The sequence below is a fragment of the Gopherus flavomarginatus genome, chromosome 9, assembly GCF_025201925.1.
Source record: "Gopherus flavomarginatus isolate rGopFla2 chromosome 9, rGopFla2.mat.asm, whole genome shotgun sequence".
Lineage (NCBI taxonomy): Eukaryota > Metazoa > Chordata > Testudines > Testudinidae > Gopherus > Gopherus flavomarginatus.
In genome coordinates this window covers 58,758,341-58,780,095 of record NC_066625.1, presented here as the reverse complement: position 1 = coordinate 58,780,095, position 21,755 = coordinate 58,758,341, and the positions used below count along the sequence as shown (strand labels likewise).

Genomic DNA, 21,755 nt, shown 5'->3' with positions numbered 1-21,755 from the left:
TGGTGTTGCAGCCTCTCCACAGGAGATTCTTCCTCGTGCCACCCCCGACACCCCTTGGGGCAAAGGATACACCTTGGTAAGAGGTCTACCACGAGGTTGCTCTCAGCAAGAACACTGGGCCAGCAGCCCTAAAATGGCACTTCAATGTAGCAATAAGAACATTATCAGGCCAAATGGGGAAATTATACCAGAATAAACTATCACCTCTTGCCATTGTAAATATTACCAGGTAGACTTTGTCTGTGAGTAACATGCTTTCCATTTTGGTGTTTCCTGGAACAGTATGTAATGAGCCAATGGATGAAGGTGTACATGGAGACAAGATTGGGATCCGACTCTACTATGATAAAACCACAGATCGCTGTAAACCATTTGCATACAGAGGTGCTGGTGGGAATGGGAATCGCTTCTTCACTGACAGGCAGTGTATGAAGAGATGCTCTACGTTAGCTGAACAAATCTATCCGGATGATGGTAAGTCAGATTGGCTTTTATTTTGACTTTTCCATTCTTAGCATAGCTTCTTCTAACTGTAGAAGAGGCAAAGTGAGGAGAAGAACCCAAGGCCCACCTGTTGCTATGGAAAGTGGTGGCTGCTTAGGATCGTAAAGAAGCTGCAGGTCGACCATCAACACTCACTCCTCTAGCTTTACTCCATTCACATCATCATCAGCGTATCGCCAGTGGGAATGGTGTAAGTTAAAATTGCCACAATAGACTGAAGGTCCTGAGAAGGTGGGGAGGAGAGGAGTTGGCCAGCTGGCAGATGAAGGTTGTAGACATTGATAAGGGTCAGGTCCTTCACTTTTATAGCCTAACATTCGATTATATCATTTGGACCTGATGATGAGACTGGAGTTGCTGGAATGCCTTCCTTGATGTAGGATGCCATCCTAGGTACAGGCAATATCCCTGTAATGGAGGTGAGACACAACAACAAAAACATGGATTGATTGTTGAGTGATAGTAGTAGTGTGTATTTCCTGAAACAAGATGACGTGTGCTTTGTATACTACTGCCAGCTGGAGGAGATCCCTGTTGGCCACTGAAATTCCTGCAACATTGACCCTGAGTCTAACTGTGTAGGACTCAGAAGGAGAGAAATTATAGTCAGTACATGTTTAAAAATCTGTTAAAATTTCCTAAAGATGGTTTCCCTGGACATGATTTGAAGTCTGGTACCTCACAGCTGGCTAGAAGCAAGTGCTGTATGTTCTACTGGACAGTTTGGGGATCTCCCCTTTACAGTCATAGAAAAACTCCTCTTTTTAGCTCTGCAAGATTATGAGAAGTTGGATCTTAGATATATAACTGGTGCCAAACTGAATATTGCCAACCCTGAAATAGGAAACACTTCTCTGGCTCTTTTACCTTATTACATAAACTGTCAAATGTTTGATGGAGATAACTCTGGAGTTTTTCAGTTTAGTTTAGTTTAGTTCCATTTCATGAGGTAACACCACATTCCTCAAGGTGCTAGTAGAAAAATTCCAGCCTGTAAAGTATTTCGTAACATTAAAAATTCAGCTCATACTAAATACTATAGCTTCCTGATCCTCTCCTCCTGGCAAGATTTCACCACCTTAACTACTAGAATTACATCTGAGTGTCTTGGACATTATTTTTAGTGTCTAAAGCAAGTCCAGATCCAAACTATGACTTGGGTCCTTTTCTGCATCTAAAAGTTAAGGGCTGTGGATATGAAGTGTTGGCTCATTCTCCAGCACTCCACAGAAGGTCTCTATCTGAGGTTCTGTAAATTGGTGGCTGATTTATTCTCATTTGGATATTGTCAGTCAGTTCAGAATTTGGGTTTGCTGTGTATATAAGCAACCAAAAGTGTGGGTGCTTATCTGAACTGCTTTGGGAAACTAATGAAGAACATACCGTAGTTTCTCAGGAGACTCCCATGGTTTCCCACCTCAGAGCAGGTGAAAAATCCTAATAACCACCCCTTCCTCCTGCTGTCTTTTACCATTTCTCATTCCAGTTCCATCTGGAACCTGGAAACAAACCTTCAAATGGCCTACAGTGCTAGAAACAGGCAGAGGCCTGGGGGAAAGGGAGTTTGAGCCAGTTCTGCCTTTTGTATTCAGATTGCAGCTGAACACTGGGAACAACTGAGCTTGAAAAATTACTTTGCATCCAGTAAAGGAGAAGGAACTAGGAATGTTGCAAAACTAAGTCCTAGGAAATCTCCCATTTGTCTGTCCCATGGACAAGTCTATGAGCGTATGAATTAGGATTCCTTCTCAACTATCCCAGGGTGAAATGCCCCCAATTACCAGGGCATTTCATCTCATTTCAGCCCATCCTAAGTTAAGGGCCTTGTGCTAGCCTTGCGAACAGTGAGGCATTTTGCCCAGAGATGCTTACTCACAACTTTAGAATAGAAACTGACCAGGACAAAAGTGTTCTGAGCCATCAAACCTGTTTGTTCATATACGTCCACTAGAGCGAAGTGGCACTAGGATCAGATATATGCAGGGAACAGTGGAGAGTTATTTAAACAAAACTCGAACTAAGTATGTGCAGCACAGAGGCAGATGCCTTGGGGCTTACAACAAACAGTGCAGGAGAAATATCATGCAGAATATTTTGGCTACAAACATGCTTGTTTAATGTAGGGGGGGAAATTATACAGTCTGTGTATAGTTACAATTTACAGACACTGAAACAGCTGCCATGCTTCTACTGCTGTGTATTGTACAAACAGAAATTAGGGCTGGAAAAGACCCGTTAGTTCACCTTGTCTATCTCACTACCAGTGCAGGATAGCTCCTGGCAGGATGTTTTCTAATGCTTGGCTTGGGACATATATAAATAGATTAGACAAGGTTTCATCCATCACTTCCTCTGGAAGTCTCTTCCATAGCCTACTAGATCTTGCTATTAGGAGACTTGTTTTTTTTCCCCCTGAGACTCAGCCTAAATTTCCCTTCTCTTGTCTTCATTCCATCCTTTCTAGTTCTACCCCTCTAAATGCTTTGGTGTACACTAGCAACAAGCAAATAATTTGTAACACATCATTTATTAGTTGAATCTTGCAGATAGATTCTGAAGTGCTCATCTCTATTTCACTTAAAGTTGTTCATAAGCTATTCATGGAGGGAGGAATATCTAAAACTTGAAAACAGTTTGAGCATTCAATATTTTCAATGCAAAAATTTGTGCTTTGTGTTTTTCCCCATGTGTTAGCTAACTGGGACTTGGGCTCCTAAATTATGCAAGAGCTCCTTTAAATTTTCCTTGTGGTTTTGTTCTCTGATTGACTGATTTGGTCAACTCCAACACAGCCTGAGTGCCAAATGTTTCAGTCTAATGGACAGTGTTGGGTTCCACTTCATCAGGAGGTTTGTGAGAACCTGGAGTTCTCTGTATCCCCAGCGCACTTTATGTAAAATGAGTCAGGCTTTTTTTGTTTATTTGTTTGTTTAATACACCCAAGTTTACTTAACTAGCCTTCTCCAAAATCTTTAGACCAAACATGTTCATAATGTTGTAGTCATAGTGGAATGAAATCAGTTGCACTAGATCAGTGGTTCTCAAACTTTTGTACTGGTGACTCCTTTCACATAGCAAGCCTTTGAGCGCGACCCTCTCCTTATAAATTAAAAACACTTTTTAATATATTTAACACCATTATAAATGTTGGATGCAAAGTGGAGTTTGGGGTGCAGGCTTACAGCTCGTGACCCCCATAAAATAACCTCCTGATCCCCTGAGGGGTCCCAAGCCCCAGTTTGAGAACCCCTGTGCGAGATAGACAATGACCTGTTTTGACCAATGAAAGGATGTAATGAATACTCCTGAGCACTGAATAGTGTTAAAAGCATGAGTATCACATGCATCTGACGAAGTGGGTATTTACCCACGAAAGCTCATGCTCCAAAACGTCTGTTAGTCTGTAAGGTGCCACAGGATTCTTTGCTGCTTTTACAAAAGCATGAGTACACAACCATGATTTTACTTGCAAGATTGCATTTGAAGAGACTGGTTTCAGAGTATTAGCTGTGTTAGTCTGTATGCGCAAAAAGAACAGGAGTACTTGTGGCACCTTAGAGACTAGCAAATTTATTTCAGCATGAGCTTTCGTGAGCTGTGAGCTGTAGCTCACAAAAGCTTATGCTGAAATAAATTTGCTAGTCTCTAAGGTGCCACAAGTACTCCTGTTCTTTTTGAAGAGACTGTCACATGAAATTTACATAAGCAGTTACTGTAAGCGTTAGCAAGCCCTAAAGCTAGTTAAAGGAAATAACATTGTTGGCTCTTACCTTGATGTCAGTCACACTGTTGCATAGAGGAAGATGGGCAGTTTAACAATTGATTAGACTGATATGTAAAACTGCAAAACATAGGAGAACTTTCAGTTTAAAAGAATTCCTTACCAGTTACGAATAACATCTTAGGTAATTAAAACTGGAGACTTTTTAAAAATGGAGATTGCTGTTTCCATTTTCTCTTTTCTATTTTCTTTACGCAAACTGAGTGAAATATACAATCCCTTTCTCTTTTGTTTATACTCTGAAGCATTGTGCTAATGCATGCCAGAAAATGAAGCAAGGTTTGTGTTACAAACACTACAAGGGAAATACTTTAGTTGTTCAAAAAGGCTTCTACTGGAATCCTTGAGATCATTTTATTGTAAAATCTGTAATACAGGCCCAGACAGGCAAGGCCTTTGGGAGTTCTTGTGAATGTCTGTTTAGCATTTAATTTCTTCCCCCAAAGCTTCTTTTCTGCAGCTAGAAAACAGATTGCAGTTCCTTGTCTTGTCTGCTGCACATAGTGCTCCACTATTGCAAATTTCAACTGCAGCTTAAGTACTGCTGCTACCAGAATGTGCTCTATGGGATCAGTGCATTTTAATTCAGCTGCCTTCCTTTAGGGCTCAAGTTTGGAGCAAATTTGTATTGCTCATCTTCACAACTATAATTCTTGACACTGTCCTGCCAATTACATGGTTGCTCTGAAGAGTTTCTTATATGAAGGTACTAGAGTAAAGATCAGGGCTTTGGAGCGGAGCTCGGAGCTGGAGCGCAGAGCAGCTTCAAAGCAGTTGAGCTGCAGGTTTTTGCCTGGAGCTGGAGCGGAACCAGAGCACAGCTCCAAAACTCTGGTAAAGATTATTTCCTTATCCAGGTTGTGCTGTGGAAGTGTGAGAATGAATGTTTGCCTCTGAAGGAGGCATCCAATTCCCTGAGCTCGCGTCACCAGTTACCCAAGATTTCAAAGTAGCCTTTAAAAATGTCCATTCTAGGGATTGAATTTTGCAGATAAGCTCAGAAATGACAGAATCAGGTATGTTTCCACAGTTGTCTCAAAGTTTAGAGGTGTTGTCAAGGGCAGGAAAGAGCCATCACTCTGGGCAAAACACAAATCATGCGAAAGGTCAAATTTCTTCTAAGAGTGGCACATCATCAAATTGTGCCTTTTGTCATCCTGAGTCACCAGTATGAAGGAGAGGAAAACAATTTTTCAATGTGGTTTAAAACAAATAGAACAAGATCTTCAGCTGGTGTAAATCAATGTATAGCTCTATTGAAGTAAGTAGAGCTACATCACTTTATACCAGCTGAGGATCTGGTCTATAATTCCAACTCTGCCATAGACCATGTCAGCAGAATGCTGAGTCTCACTCTTTCTAGAGAATCTTTTGTGTTATCCAACACATATGGATCCTGTCCATAATAAGCAATTTTGATCAGGTTACCTTAATTCCAATCTGCTTCTTGTGTCACATTTACAGGAACACAATTGCTCTGTAGATCTCAGATACATACTTGAATTTGAGTTTAGAGTAAATACAGCTTTTTTCACTATACAACTATGCACGTATTCTACAACTGTGAGAATCTTCATTACAATTGTAATGCTGCAAAAAATGTCATCACCACTGAGAATAAGTCACTTGGAATGGAAAATGGAAATTCAGATGGTTTCATTCAGAGCTACAGTATAAAGAGAGGGAATGAAGGGGATCAATTCTGGGTGTTGAAATTACCTTACTTTGTGTCAGGGTGCCCCCTGGAAAACACATAGGGAACTGGGGTGGAAATAATTTATCCAAGAGACCATCAATTGTCTCTTTACTTTGTGTGTTCTTAAATCTGAATACTGCAACAACTGCAGTCAGTTGGATCCCCCTTTTTATAAAAGAGGGGGTAGCTGGCAGGGCATGCTCTTTGAGGATTCCAGGATTCTGAAACTTGCTCCCTCATTGGTCCAAAATGGCCTGAATTTGGTGACCCTCTGGGTGCTCTGCATTTGTTTGATGAGGTTTCTGGAGAGGGCTCTTGAGTATGTACTTCCTACAACAATACAGCAGGAGGGTAGAGAGGGAGCTTCTGTAGGTGACTGGCTGGCTGAGCTGCTGAATGATTACTGTAAAGCTGCTGGGATTTCATTGTATTGGTGATGTATTAGATGGCCAAAAGCCTTGGATCGGTAGGTTTAAAATTAGCATTTAAATTTACAAAAATAAGAACATGATCACACAAGCAGTTTTTTATTGAAAGCTTTTCCTCTTCTTGAAAAGGGGTTGTGACTGATAACATTATAATTCAAAAAAGCTGTTTTAAAGCATTTGTTGGTGATACCACCAAGAAATCATGTGTAATACTCTTCAAGTGCATGAGGCTTAGATTCTTAACCAGGGATAGACATTCTGAACTTGATGTGTCACTCAACATTCTCAGCCTTTCTTTCCTAAAATATATAACACTGCTGGCTTGATCTGAACGAAAAGAGCTCCCCCACTTTCCCCTCCATATACACTGTTATATATTATAATTTCATCAAGAAGTCTCAGCTGAAATCAGGGACCTGCTATATAAACACATGAGACAGTTCATACTCCAGAGAACTTGAAATCTTAAAACTAGAATACTTCCCCATGAAGTGATTTTCCCAAGGTCACACCAGATCAGTGGCAGAGTCAAGAACAGAACCCAGATCTCTTGGGTCCTAGGTCACTGGCCTATCTACTACTCCACACTGCTGTGTATGTGCAAGAAGTCTGGGCCCGTAAAAGAGACTTTCAAGTCCCATACCACATGTCATAGAGGAATTGGTTCCTACTAACACACAGGACTAAGTTATGCCCTTGGTTACCTGTGCAACCTCATTGAACTAATGGGTGTAACTGAGTAGACTTTGGCCCATTATACACCTGCCATTAAGCTAATAAAATCTGTTGTATATCTATCCTCTTAGTATATCTATGGTAGGTAACTCTGGCTTTCTTATTGATAACAAACCAATCTGCCAGAGCCCAGACTTGATAATCTTCCGTAGAAACATTGCAGAGCCCCTCAATGCAGACATTTGGGGATGAGATTGGCTGAGGAATGCATTATAGTTAAGGGGCTTTATTATTGTATATGTTGGTCAGTAGAAACTGATCATATCACTTTGAATTCAGTGGTTTTGTGTGTGAAATCCTGTATTTTAAATTACTGTATGGTGCTAAGTAGATCAGAACAAAAGAAAACAGATTAGGTTAATTCAGAGTTGCTTCATCTCCAATGTTCTGATTTTAACCTTGTTGTTCTTCATACAGACCGTGTTTGCCTCTTGGAGAAGGATCTTGGACATTGTAAAGGGACCTACTTGTTGTGGTATTTTGATCATGCGCTGAAGAAGTGTAGGACCTTCATTTATGGAGGTTGTGCGGGAAATGGAAATAGATTTGTTAATGAGACAACGTGTTGCAAGAAGTGTACTCAGGGTATGTACAATGTACTCTATGGTATGATATGTGGGCATCTAAAGGTCCATTACCCACTGTCCTGATTAGGTATGATTTGCTTTAGGGAGAGCTGGTAGCACTGCAGATAGCTAAGGTTGCCTAATATTTTCCATTATAAAACCCCGTTTTCAGGTGCTGATAACTTGGACAAACTTTAACTGTTTAGGTTGAAATTGTCCAAGCCAGGTGTTTATTCAGTGCAGCATGGGACGGTGACCTGAGACAAAGAATTAATTTCATCATTTTTTTTTATTATACTCATCTCTGTCATAGATGAGTGCTTCACAAATATTAATAAACTTATCTTAACACACACACACACACACACACACACACACACACACACACACACACACACACACACCCTGAGGTAGAAAGGTATTCTCCCCATTGTACACATGGGAAACTGAGGCACACAGAGATTAAGGCCAAAATTGTCAAGTATCTTCTAATTTTGGATGCTCAGTTTGAGATGCCTAAAGCCTGATTTTTTCAGAATATTTATCACTTTATATGTTCAGAGCACAGCTGCTATTGTCTTCAACTGCAGTTGTGGCTGCTTGCCACTTCTGCAAATCAGACCCCAGGTGTCTCAAGTTGGGCATCTATAAATAAAGAACACTCTTAGTGGCCATCTATGAAAACTTGGTTTACAGGACTTGCCCAGTATCGCATAGAAAACTGTGCCAGAGGCTGGGTAGAATCCACTTTTCCAGGGCAGCATTCAACTGCCTTAACCAGGAGACCTTTTTCTTCCTGCAGTCCCCTGCCTTCACACTTCTACAGCAGTGAGACCAATAGTCTTGCACACAACAGCACAATTCCCTACACAATCTTGATTAATTGAGTAACATTCATCCTGTGCACTGAATGAGGCAGGACTCCTGTGGAATATGTCATGAGATCATGTAATTAAAACTGTATTATAATGCATATGCACGGGAGCCTAAATTTAACTTTTTTTGAGTGCCTGATTTTACAACCTTAAGGTCCTCTAATATTTGTTTTGTATGTAAGTATTAGAGAACCGACACTTTGACTGACCTCAGGTGGCCATTCTCAGAACTGCCTACGCAATAAATAACACAAATGACAAAACGTGACTCGTGGTGTGGCTGCTGCTTCTCCCCCTTATCCTTTTATTGCCAAAGTTACCTGTGCTTCTCACAGACTTGGTGTCTCTCTCTTTCTCTTTCTCTCTCATTACTGAAAAACACAACTGACATTAACAATCATGAAGCTGATCTTGGTGTCTTTTACTTCTTTTATAAATACTCTGAATATGCAGAGTGCTACCAACTTAGCAGGGCCACCCGGGGGGGGCCAAGTGGGGCAATTTGCTCCAGGCCCTGCAGGGGCCCCCACAAGAGTTTTTTGGGGCCCCTGGAGTGGGGTCCTTCACTCGCTCCGGGGGCCCCGGAAAACTCTCGCGGGGCCTGGGACCCCGGAGCTGCTTCCGCTCTGGCTCTGTGGCGGTGGGGGGGTCCTTCCTCCCAGGACCCACCGCCGAAGTGCCGGGTCTTCAATGGTAATTTGGCGGTGGGGAGCTCCCGCTGCGGGTCTTTGGGGCACTTCGGGTGTGGGTCCCGGAGCAGAAGGACCCCCCCGCCGCCGAATTACCACCGACGCGGGGGCCCTCTGCCGCCGAAGACCTCAGGCCCCCTGAATCCTCTGGGCAGCCCTGCAACTTAGGGCTGAATTCTGGCCCTAGATATTCATGGATGGCTCCTGTTGAAGTCCATGGTAGCTGTCTGCACATATTCTGTAGCAGAACATTATGTATAGGTATTTAAGTAGGGTACGAATTGTGTTCTGCTATGCTCAGCAGCAGATGTTTTTATGCTATAGCACTGATTCTTAGGGCCACATTCTAAAGAGACATGCAACCTCTGCATAGCCTCCATAGGATTTTTTTAGCCATAATTTTAATTAGACTGTTGCTTTCAAACTGTTACCTTTCAATCTGAATAAGGATGGTAGAATCCAGCTCCCAATCAGATAGTTATAGAAGTTTCATGTTTATTCTTTGTATAAAACATAAAGGATGATTTTAATCTGAATTCTTTGTTCTCAGCATTCCAGAGATCATGTACAGCTAATCTTCCTAGTCAGATTCTCCCCAGCAATCCACATTTTATTCCTCCGTTGGCAAGTCACTTGTAACACTTCCTTCTTCCAAACACTCAAAGTGGATATTTTTCAGTAGACAAAGAGACTGCATTACAAGCATACCCATTGTGTGACATTAAAATGGGCCTTTTACAATTTCATGTATTTGATAACTTGTGTGCACCACTGCTCTCTGCTGGATGTAATCAAACTTGCTCAAGCATTTGTAACTTATCTTGACTACTAAAGGCTGCTCTACAAGCTATCAGTCTGGCTACGTTTGAGCTAATGAAGAAACTTCTTAGCTTTTCTGTTTTATTCATAAACACCACAATTCAGGAAAGCACATAAGCAAGTGAGCAAAGTTAAGCATGTGCTTAAAGTGCTTTACTGAACTGGAGTTGCGATGAAAAAGGAAGCTAAAAATAACACTGAATTCATTATCATAATGCCAAAGACCAATGGGTGGTAATGTATGTGTTTTTAGCTCCTGCGTGTGAACAAACAGGAAAGGAAGATGAAGGGCCTGATGTAGGTAAGCTGATACCTTTTTATTTAAGATTCATTCACCAGTCAATGATATCTGTTATTACTTGGATTATTTTATTCTAAAAGTAATGAATTGCAATGGTAGCCAATCATTCCAGTAAGCTCTAATGGTCTCCTATTACTTTCCCACTATGTCAGTGGAGCAACTTAATTGAATTACATTACATTGAAGGGACAGATGTAGGTTAAAATTCATAAATATTAATCATAAATATCCCACTAAATTAACTAAGGCCATTTAAAACCAACTGACCCATTTTCCCGGTTGGTTTGGCTCAGATCCAGGAAAGGACGTAGGCCTTGGAATGCTGAATGTCATGGCACCTAGAAAATCAGAGAAACAACACTGCAATCCACAATGCCTGAGTTGGGCGCCTTGGTGCTCTATACAATGAATGGGAAGAGCTAAGCACCTGAGAGTGTGATCCACAAAGTCAGCATGCTAGAGTGGGAGCTGCTTAAGGTACCCAATGGGCAGGAGGAGCTCTACCGCTGTCGCTTCAGTCTTCGGCAGCAATTCAGCGGCAGGTTCTTTGCTCCGAGAGGGAGTGAGGGACCCACCGCCGAATTGCCGCTGAAGAGTCAGACTTGCCACCCCTTCCCCGTGGCTGCCCCAAGCACCTGCTTGCTGGGCTGGTGCCTGGAGCCAGCCTTGCCAATGGGAGATGCTGACCAGAAGCGTGTGTGCTAAGCCCTGTTCTTCTCAGAGATAGGTGCCAAGACCAGACTGCAGGCTAGCTCTGGTGGCGGTCCACAAACTGGGGGAAGTTAGGCAGTCGGCCTCTTAAGTGGTTTGCAGAGTCCAAAACAAAATGGCCTGTGGGCAGAGGGTGGGGAAGGAGGAGCTCCCTTATAATCTTTAGTCTAGTTAGGATACTCACTCAGGATGTAGGAGACGGTCAGTTTAGGTCTCCCTCTGCCTGAGTGGGAAACTGGATTTGAATGGGGACCTGCCACCTTCAGGTGAGTGCCCTGACCACTGGGCTTTGGGGATATTCTAATGCAGATCTTTTGTTTAGTCTGTTTTGATCCTTCCAACTTTCTGCTTTTCATACTGTATGATGCTGAACTGCTGTACGCACTCATGGGAATATGCACAACCAACAGAATCATGCTGGGATCCAGAGCTGAGGTCTTGGGAAGCTGAGATAGGGGCACCATTCTCAAAGGAGTTGGGGAGTTGCAGAGAAACCCAAAGAGAAGCACTGTTTCAGGGGTGCAGGTTATTTAATCTGATATGCTTAGGGGTAAACCCTCTGCTCACTCCCAGAAGGGAAGAATCCTCTCACCCAGGCTGCTGTGTCTCCCACAGATGACCTGCTCCTTGGCTGATCCTCACCCTTGCTGACTGGTCCACTACCAGGCAGGGCCCCTCTGCAGAACTGCTGTGCTATGCAGGGTGATCGTACTCCTCCCACATGTCTCTGAGTGGAGGGATATGCAGCCTCATGGAGTGGGGAGAGGGAAGTCTGCAAATCTCATGGAATCTGAGGATCTGTGGGAAAAGTGGAGCATCCCTCCTACATGCCCCCTATACATTCCAGAGGATGTTCTTTCCTTCTGGCCTACTCTCTGAGGACCGGTCTACACCAGGGTCACAAGGCTTCCATAAGAACTTTGCTGCCATGGGCCATTCTCTCCCTTTTCCCCTCCACAAGCTGCATGCTAGACCCATCTCCAGCAGTAGTAACTCCCTTTCACATCTGCCACCCTATTCAATCCATTACTCAATCAGAAATACACCAGGTCCTGAGGAGAACATGCTGCAGGCCATGGCTGCTCCCTGGCTAGGCTCCCTGTCACTGAGCCCCAGCTCCATGTTCTGTCCTGACTGATGGGTTCTCAGAGGGAGGGAAGCATGCTGTGGTGGTGTTCTTCCCCTTTACCAGGGCAATGGAGGGGACCATTCACATCCTTAGGTTCCAGAACATGAATAACTTCCTTGTTGCCGCTGCCAGTTAATACCATGGCTGCTCACTCTAGCACAAGTTAAAATTTTTGAGCTTATGGCTCAGCACTGACCTGCCTTTCCATGGGGTATATTGACAGGTGACAGTTCTTGTACTGTCCAGCTACTGTGGACAGGGCACCTGATGTGCAATAAGGTACCAAAGAAATTGTATCCAATGTACTGGAGGAATCGGATATAGAAGGGCTGCTTCTGTCATCAGCAGAGGTAACACAAGACAAAGTCATTCGTGGAGTGGTGGCACTGTCACCAGCTCTGCCCTGAAGCTACTGGAGCACAGGCAGCAGTGGAAACCAACACCATCTGGCTGCTTTGTCAGACATTCAGTCTTCTGTTCTGTGTCTGTCATTGGTGAAATTAAATGTAAAGACACAAGACATCTATTCTCTCCAGTTAACCATGCACTGATTTTCCTGCAGGCTTGGTGCTTGGAATCACTGTGGGATGTACTGCAGCAGTTATCTTGATATCTGCACTCGTCATTTTCCTTCAGAAAATGTAAGACTTATGCATTCCATTCAATATAGGTGTTTGGAGCTGTGGATATTTTATGTGATATTGTAAATCCAGTGACTTTTCTCCAAGGGGATAAAAGCTAACCAAAAACTCAACTTCACTTTGGAGGTGGGTGGTGGCTCAATCTCAATCTCTGTTTCCACACTCACTGAGACTAGCACACGTATTATAAAATGAATATAATCTAAAAACTTTTCGTAGTTTAAAAACGCCTTGGAGGAAATCAAATAAGGTAGTGATAGCTATAAGGAAAGCTATGTTATTAGAGTGAGCTTTCACATGACAAGTTAAAATGCAACTGTGGATAGTTTGGCATCTTCCTGGGGTTCATAAACCCAGATTGGTACAAGAGGGAGCTGGGCCTCATTTTATCTTGTTCCAATATTTGATACTCTTCTAGTGTGGCTGTTCTTATAGATCCTCCCCTGGTGTGAATTGTCATAGTACCATTGACTTCAGTAAATAATAAAGTTACTTCAGTAGAGCTCTGACGATTTACAGCATCTGCAGATCTACCCCAATGTCTGAACTGTTCTATTTCCCACTTGCCTTGTTATTTACATATGAAATAATTTGGATTAGAAAATGTTCAGAAAGTGATCAGGTTGACAAGAAGGGGATTTTTTTAATGGGAGTAAGAGGGGACACTTAGGCTCAGAACCTCAAAGGTTTCAGAGTAGCAGCCATGTTAGTCTGTATCCGCAAAAAGAACAAGAGTACTTGTGGCACCTTAGAGACTAACAAATTTATTTCAGCATGAGCTTTCGTGAGCTACAGCTCACTTCTTTGGATGCACAGAATGGAACACACAGACAGGAGATATTTATACATACAGAGAACATGAAAAGGTGGAAGTATGCATACCAACAGGAAGGTATTTAGGCTGCTAACTTCCATTGATTTCAGTGGAAGTTAGCAGGCTAGAAACCATTGATGATCTGGCCTTAATTCATTAGGCTACGCAGTCTATGGGTAGTCCTGAGGTGGTATTTCTTGCTCTATATTTTCCTACTTGTGAAGCAAACCCGTTGAAACAATGAAAATTTGAACTAATAAATTACTAGAGTTCAAGCAAAGCTTGTTTGATTCATACCAAGATCCACATTCATGCTTGCTTTTTTTTTTTTTTTAAACAAATCAGACTTAATTTACTTTGTTTTGGTGCTTCAAAATAAAATATAGAAGAAGCTGGAAAAACAAGAGTTTTGCAGCAGCTTTACCCCACATTCATCCCCCGTGTATTTATTTTACCTGCAAACATCTCCATTAACTGACTCCTGACTTCTGAGTGTGCTACTGGCATAACACTCTCAGCCTCACATACTTGTTATAAGAGGTAGAGCAGGCCAAATCTTGGTGCTATCAAAATTAATGACAACCCCTCTTGATTTCAAGGGGAGCTGGATAGGCCCAGCAAAGGTTTCTGTTGGCTTGTGCAAAACAATGTGACAAATAGGGGACAGTGTTAAACATATGCATTGCTTGGAAAAGAGAATGAACCCTCAATGGAACGGTTGTGCTAATTTATTCTCTCTCTCTCTTAATTGTCCAGAGTGAAGAAATATTCAACCAGAGAAAAGAAGCAAAATAACCCCCTGGCTAATATGGAAATGTACTAACCACAAAGAAAAACCTTCTTATTTCCTTGGATTAATGCAGTGAATTCCTTGATTTGTATCATATGGTTTTGTTATATGAAATATTGTTTATACTTTCTAAAGAACCTATAAAATGTGTACTGGGATTTACACATCCTATTCATCAGGTCCAGTGTATGGGAGAGCTCTCATCCCATTTGAGGGACATATGTAAGAAACGCCATAGTTTAGTGCACTAAGCATTGCACTAGTGGTAACTTAACTCAAAATACTGTGTCTCTGAACTAAATCCTGCTTTTAGCTACACAGCTGGAAAAACTCCACTGAGCTTAATCTAAATTGTTTATGATGTTGTGGGTAACTGGACCATATGTGCTTTTAGTGAGTCTGTTCTTCCCGCTTCAGGACCATGCAGAATTTCCATTAATGTTAATTAGCAAGACAATGTTCTCCCAAGACTTCTTGTGGCTCAGTAGTGTGCTGTATGGGATGCTTTCCAAACTCCTCATCAGAGAATCTTTACTGAGATGGTAGTTCCAAAATCATCTGCATTATTAAATGGTGCTGTAACACTTAAGTCACGGGCTGTACCTGTGCCTATTGTCCACGTGGAGTGCAGAATGCAGCCAAAAATGAGAGAGAGCAAAGGAATGCAAGGCTCAGAAGTATTGCAACAGTACTCAGAAGAATGCAACAAGCGACAAAAAATCCTGTGGCACCTTATAGACTAACAGACGTATTGACGAAGTGCGTATTCACCCACGAAAGCTTATGCTCCAATATGCTTGTTAGTCTATATGGTGCCACAGGATTCCCTTGGTGTTCACATCTCAGTTGCTAGAAGAGGGCCTCATCCTCCCTGATTGAACTAACCTCGTTATCTCCAGCATGATTCTTGCTTGCATATATATACCTGCCTCTGGAAATTTCCACTACATGCATCCAACGAAATGGGTATTCACCCACGAAAGCTCATGCTCCAACACGTCTGTTAGTCTATAAGGTGCCACAGGACTCTTTGCTGCTTTTACAGGACTCTTTGTTGCTTTTTACAGATCCAGACTAACATGGCTACCTCTCTGATACTGGAATGCAACAGGCAATCCTCTGATCTTTACTGCCCCCATTATTACAATGCTCAACGTTGCATGTTACTGTAGAAAGTCTACTGTTTTTTTTTTCTGTAGTACGCTTGTATTGATATAATGGCCTTCTATGTTGTCTGCCTGCCTGCACTATTTCTTATCACTTAATTGTGACCTTTATGTTACAGAAGCAGGAAGTTTATTTAAAGATTCTAAGTGAAGTAACTGTTTTTCTTTAACGTGTAAGGCAAATATATTTGCAGCAAGAGAACAGTCCCCAGAAGATACAGAAGCATCACCTTCTTATCTCTAAAGTAAATTAATATACTACACTTTTTTAAAAATAGAAAAATATTCACAAGACATATTCCTGTGAATAGATCTCAGAGTCAACAAGCACCATGGGCTGTACCATCATAAACAAGAGATAGCTTGAATAACTTCTGTCTCACCACATACAAATTTCATTTAGTCTGCTTCACGCTTACTTTTAAATGTCCAGAGCTATAGTAAATGCATGGAGGCTGAGTGCATGTGGACCTTAGAGGCCAAGATGATACCACCTAATATTGGATAGGGGACTGCTACTTCAGGTACAGTTGGTAGTTAAGGTTACCCAATACTGTCCCTTATAAGACCCTGCTTTTAGTGGCTTATAACTTTGCCATAACTATAACCATTTGGGCTGAACATTTTCAGGCTGAATTTTTTTGGAAAGCTTCAACAAAAAGAGTTCAGCCATTTCAGAGAATGAGATTAAGGAAAAAAGTATAATCTTGATAAAAAAAGTCTTATTCTTATTTACTTCTGCTTTCTTTCCATTCTCTGACGTGCCTCATCCCTTCTCTTAAAGCTTCCTTGGCCCCATCAGCAATCAGACCCTCCACCACTGTATTGCATCCAGCTGAAATCTGTTAGCACTGGATACCAAACAATAACCTATTTCACCATGAGATCTCTTCAGCTTGACACAGGCTGAACTCCAACTCCTGGGCTCCTGTATATCAGTCATTTGACAGGTACGTCCTTCTGCATCCAAGGAGACAGTGGCAGCTTCCTACCATATAACCAAGTGAAGGTCTTAAAGCCAAGACATCTACTTCCTTTCTCCCATTGATCTAAAAAAGTGACCCATGTTGTTAATATATAGAACTAATTACACCTACAAAACAAGAGCTGTGTTCCATATTCAGAACCTGTCAATACTACAATTAACCTATGTTGGAAGAAAAAGAGAGCTAGACAAATTTATGAGTGCAGTTGTATCACGGGTTGCTTGTGATGGTAGGGGACAAAGCTCAACAGCCCTTGGACTCTCTTCTGGTTTATGTCTCATGTTTCTAAAGCTCATGCTGCAGCATTTCAGATGGCCACTGCAGAGGTGGGCCAGAGATGGGTGGAGTGGGCTAGGGCTCAGGTGGTACAGAGCATGCTCTCAGGTGCGTGGCTGGCTGGTTCTTGCTCACATGATCAGGGTCTAACTGATTGCCATATGTTGTTATAAGGAGGAGGGAGAAAAATTGTTTTTCTTAACCTCTGAGGATAGGAGGAGAAGCAATGGGCTTAAATTGCAGCAAGGGAGGTTTAGGTTGGATACAGATGCTACCTGACTTACGCAAGCATTCCATTCCAGAACACCTTGCGTAACTTGAATTTTGCATAAGTTGGAAATGTATACCCAACCATTATGCAAAAAAAACAAAAACAAAAACAAAACAAAAACCCAACGTACCCTACTTCTAGTGTATGGAACTTTTTCTGTAAGTATGGATTTGCGAAAATCGGGTTTGCATAACCCGGGGACATCTGTATTAGGAAAAACTTCCTAACTGTCACGGTGGTTAAGCACTGGAATAAACTGCGTAAGGAGGTTGTGGAATCACCATCATTAGAGATTTTTAAGAGCAGGTTAGACAAACACCTGTCAGGAATGGTCTAGATCAATGAGCAACCTGCGGGCCATCAGGATAATCTGATTGTGGGCCGTGAGACATTTTGCTGATGTTGACCGTCTGCAGGCATGGCCCCCTGCAGCTCCCAGTGACCGCTGTTCACTGTTCCCAGCCAATGGGCGCTGTGGGAAGCAGCGACCAGCACGTCCTCGTGGCCCGCCACTCTCATTGGCTGCGAAACAGCAAACCGCAGCCACAGAGAGCTGGGCCTGCGGACGGTCAACGTCAGCAAAATGCCTCGTGGCCTGCAATCAGATTACCCTGATGGCCCGCATGGAGCCCGCAGGTTGCCCACCACTGGGGTCAAGATAATACTTAGTCCTGCTATCAGTGCTAGACTAGATGACTGAACAGGGGACTGGACTAGATGACCTCTCAAGGTCCCTTCTAGTTCTATGATTCTATCTTGGGTTGGGAAGGACTTTCTTTTCGTCTTCCTCTGCAGCGTGAGCATGCAGTACACTTGCTGGGAATAACTGAGTATATATTGTTTCCCGGCCATTGTACAGTCCTTGGGCACAAGGGTACCTCGGTCCCACCTACTCTCTGCCTGCGGCACATCATAGTGGGCTGTAATATTTTGGTCTAATTTTGGTTGTTGTGTTTAATGTGCAGGTGCTCGGTGGGCTTAGTGGCATGTGATATACAGGTCAGACTAGATGACCTGGCCCTACACCATGATGATGACTCTATGACAAGCCAGGCTGGGGAACAGCTGTACACACCACAGCCTGCACCAGCGCCTCTGAAACCATCACTTGGCTCACAACTCCCACCGTGGTGAGCTAGGTGTGCCTGAGAGCGCGGTGCGGGAAAGCACTGGCTGGCAGGGCAGCTCGTGTTTCTTCCCTCCTGGGGCACATTCCGTACCCACTGGGAGCCCCTTGCCCTGCTTGCCATGGGCTCCTGCCCTGTCCTCTGCTGCAGGCTTGTGAACCGTGCGCCTCAAACGAGCCTCCTCCGGCCCGAGCGCTGCAGGAGCTGCCCCTTCAGGGCCGGGCAACAGGCTGCCACTTCCCCCCAGCCCACAGTAACCTGAATGCCAGTGTCCGGTCATTAGACCTGACCAGAGGCTGCAGGGGAAAGCGGTCACCTGGCAACCCTGCCCCCTCCCCCCCAATAGCCAGCCGTTGTCAGCGGTCCTCCACCTTTCAAATAACCTGGGCGGAGCTTATTGTATGGGCAGGGCTTGGAAGAAGCCCCTCCCCAAAGGCTGTACGGACGGGAGGGAAGCGCGGAAGGCCCGGCGGGCGGATCGCAGCGTGCGGACGGGAGGACAGCGCGAAAGGGCCAGCGGCCCACTCGAGGACGGCAGGGCAGCGCGGAAGGCCCGGCGGGTGGATCGCAACAGAGCGGACGGGAGGGAGGCGCGGAGGGTGGATTACGGAGGGCGGAAAGAAGGGCAGCGCGGAAGGCCGGCGGGCGGATCGCGGACGGGAGGGAGGCGCGGAAGGCCCGGCGGGCGGATCGCGGCGCGCGGACGGGAGGGCGGCGCGGAAGGCCGGCGGGCGGATCGCGGACGGGAGGGAGGCGCGGAAGGCCCGGCGAACGGATCGCGGCGCGCGGACGGGAGGGCGGCGCGGAAGGCCCGGCGGACGGATCGCGGCGCGGGGACGGGAGGGCGGCGCGGAAGGCCCGGCGGGCGGATCGCGGCGCGCGGACGGGAGGGCGGCGCGGAAGGCCCGGCGGGCGGATCGCGGCGCGCGGACGGGAGGGCGGCGCGGAAGGCCCGGCGGACGGATCGCGGCGCGCGGACGGGAGGGCGGCGCGGAAGGCCCGGCGGGCGGATCGCGGCGCTGGCTCTAAGATGGCTGTTGTGAGCGGGGCGCAGTTGCTGTGAGGAGCCGCCCGCCTGTGCCATGGAGTGCCCGCACCTTGGCTCCAGCGTCTGCATCGCGCCCGGCTCGGCCCGGTTCCCGCAGGGCTCGCCCTCCTCCTGGTGCTGCAGCGGTGAGTGTCCCCGGCGCGGCCCGCACGGCAGGCCCCGGGACACACGGCCTAGCGGCGCCCGCCGGCCCAGCCCGGCCTCGGGAGGGAGCCCGGGAGCCGCCTCCGGGTAGGGGGCGCCGGGGGCCCCATTGTTGCCCGCTGCCGCCTGGGCCGGAGCGGGCTCCGGGGGCGAGGGGCTGGGGCGGGAGCGCGGACCCCCGGAGAGCCGGTGCCCGGCTCGAGCTCCCCTCCCCCAGCGGGGCAGCTCCTCGCGGGGCGCTAAGCTGCTCCCCCGCCACCGCTTGTCCCCGCCACACGCACCCCTCGGGCCTTGCTCGGGGTGGGGTGTCCTGGCTGCACCGCTCCCTCCCTGCAGAGCTTTGTCTGGTCTGGGACGGGCAGGGTCTAGCGGGCTGAGCTCATGTGCCGGGCGGGGAGCCCCCCCCGCTCATGGCTGCTTCTCCTGCCAAGGAATTCCAGGTTTTCTCTTCTTAGCCCCCTTTGTTTGCGCGAGGAGCAGCGCGCTCGACTCTATCCCGGGGAAGCCGAGCCCAGCGTATGTGAGGAAAGGGGCTTGTGAATCTCGCAGGTTTAGTGTAAAAGTAGCTGCTTAGTCTGAGAAGCTTTGTCTTAATTTTTAAAACATTTTTATTTGTCCAGAGTTTTCACGATGTGGTTTGGATGGGAGTACTGGGGGGCTAGGAAAAAGACAGCACTGTGTTATATAGATTGAAGGAACCAGTAGATTGAGTGGTGGGTAATAAAGTGGAGTGTGATCCCTGTGTATAAATCTACACAATATAAATGAACATTTACACATTCTAGACAGATGGTGCAGGAGGAATGTAGGAGTCAACATTGTGCTCTGCACATTGACTTAATAACACAAATATGTATCTGTAACATTTGTATTATTTCTTCAGTACCATCTGTGTCCAGATATTGTTTGTTTAAAGCTTTCCCCTGGTAGTGTTGCTCTGCCCAAGCTGCTCTAAATTCAACTTGTTAATGACACCATAATTATTGCTAGTTTTTCAAACAGATGACCTCTGATGGTAGCTGTCATTTTAGCTTACATTCTTCTCTGTATTCATTGTAAAAAAAGAAACCCTAGCACATTTAGTATATGTAGCAATAGGCGCATTTGTAACAATAAGATGCTTCCTTCCACCCCCCCGACTGTGTCTGTGGGCATTTCCTCGAGCCAAGGTGGGGTACTTCTGTTGCTTTTTTTGGGTAAAACCAGTTATTTTACTCTTTAAAGCTTCTGCTTTTACACACGAGTTTGTTTTTCAGTGGCATGATGCAGAGTAATGGTTAGAAAGGGAGAGTGCATAAAGGAAAACTTGTTCATTTCTGTATATTTCTTTATCTGGAAATCCAGCCCTTATGGTTGGGTCACCTCATGGTGCTAACATATGGCATTAAGGTTTACCTTTCAAAGAACACCAGAAAGATAACATTACCAAAGCTGAAAATATACTAAGCTGTTAATGCAACTGTTTAACTAAGAAAAGAGCCAGTCTTCTAGAAAACATGAAAACGCTGATATTGTGGAAAGCCTCATTTCATACAGAAAGGTGAAGTTTGATTGATAGACATGCTGTTTTCTGAGGAAAGGAGTTCAGCGATTAGAACGAATTTTCCTTTGTCAGGCAAGTGAATGTCCACCAAGCTAGCACTTATGGGAAGAGACTGTGCTGGATGGTGAACTGATTTATTAGAGTTGAGAGGAGGTGGGAGGGAGTTAAACTCTTTGAGAAACTGACTAGATTTATAACCGTGCTATATCCAGGAGCGCGCTCTCTCTCTTTTCACTTTGTTAATAAAACCTAGAAACAGTAACAAAATCCCATATACATTATTTGGACAGGTAAATCAGAAGTACAGTATTAATTCTTAACAAATGGATAAAGAAACATTTATAGCTAGTACACTAAATTTAAAACATTCAGTAAAAACATAAGCCAGTTATCAATTACGGGAGAGACAAATTGCTCATAACTCTCCTTAAGTGAATTCTTCAGTCCCTTCACAGGATTGCTAGATGGAACTACTCTAGTCCATATTTAGTAGTCTGAGTGACATTTCCCATGTGGGCTGCCTATCTTGATAGACTATTATTTGTTAGTGTTACATGATCCCTGCAGTGGTGCACAGGATACTCTTTATCTGCCATCATTTCAATGACAGTAGCACTTTGAATGATGCCCACAGAAATCAACTTGTGGTGGGTGGTAATGGATCCCAATTTTCCCCAAGAACTCTGCTGACTCTTTTATATGAAGATTTGCCCAT

The 21,755-nt window shown here is 44.7% G+C and overlaps 1 protein-coding gene and 1 long non-coding RNA gene across 4 annotated transcripts in view; one reads left to right on the top strand and one right to left on the bottom strand.

Moving 5' to 3' along the window:
* Positions 1-494: 494 nt before the first annotated feature.
* Positions 495-19,834, bottom strand: LOC127057899 (uncharacterized). 2 transcript variants are annotated; one of them, XR_007776222.1, is made up of 4 exons: positions 19,779-19,834; positions 10,662-10,732; positions 4,275-4,345; positions 495-912 (listed from the first exon to the last, which is right to left on the bottom strand). It is a non-coding gene; the product is annotated as an uncharacterized LOC127057899 (long non-coding RNA). The 2 variants fall into 2 exon arrangements; XR_007776223.1 differs by lacking the exon at positions 19,779-19,834 and adding an exon at positions 19,403-19,468.
* The window catches only part of USP3 (ubiquitin specific peptidase 3), a 58,239-nt gene continuing 55,764 nt past the window's right edge, over positions 19,281-21,755 (top strand). The window contains exon 1 of one of the 2 annotated variants that reach the window (XM_050967016.1): positions 19,281-19,478. In XM_050967016.1, coding sequence (XP_050822973.1) covers positions 19,388-19,478 — 91 coding nt within the window. In that variant the 5' untranslated portion in view covers positions 19,281-19,387. The remainder of the gene's footprint in view (positions 19,479-21,755) is intronic. The other variant, XM_050967015.1, reaches the window with a different exon arrangement.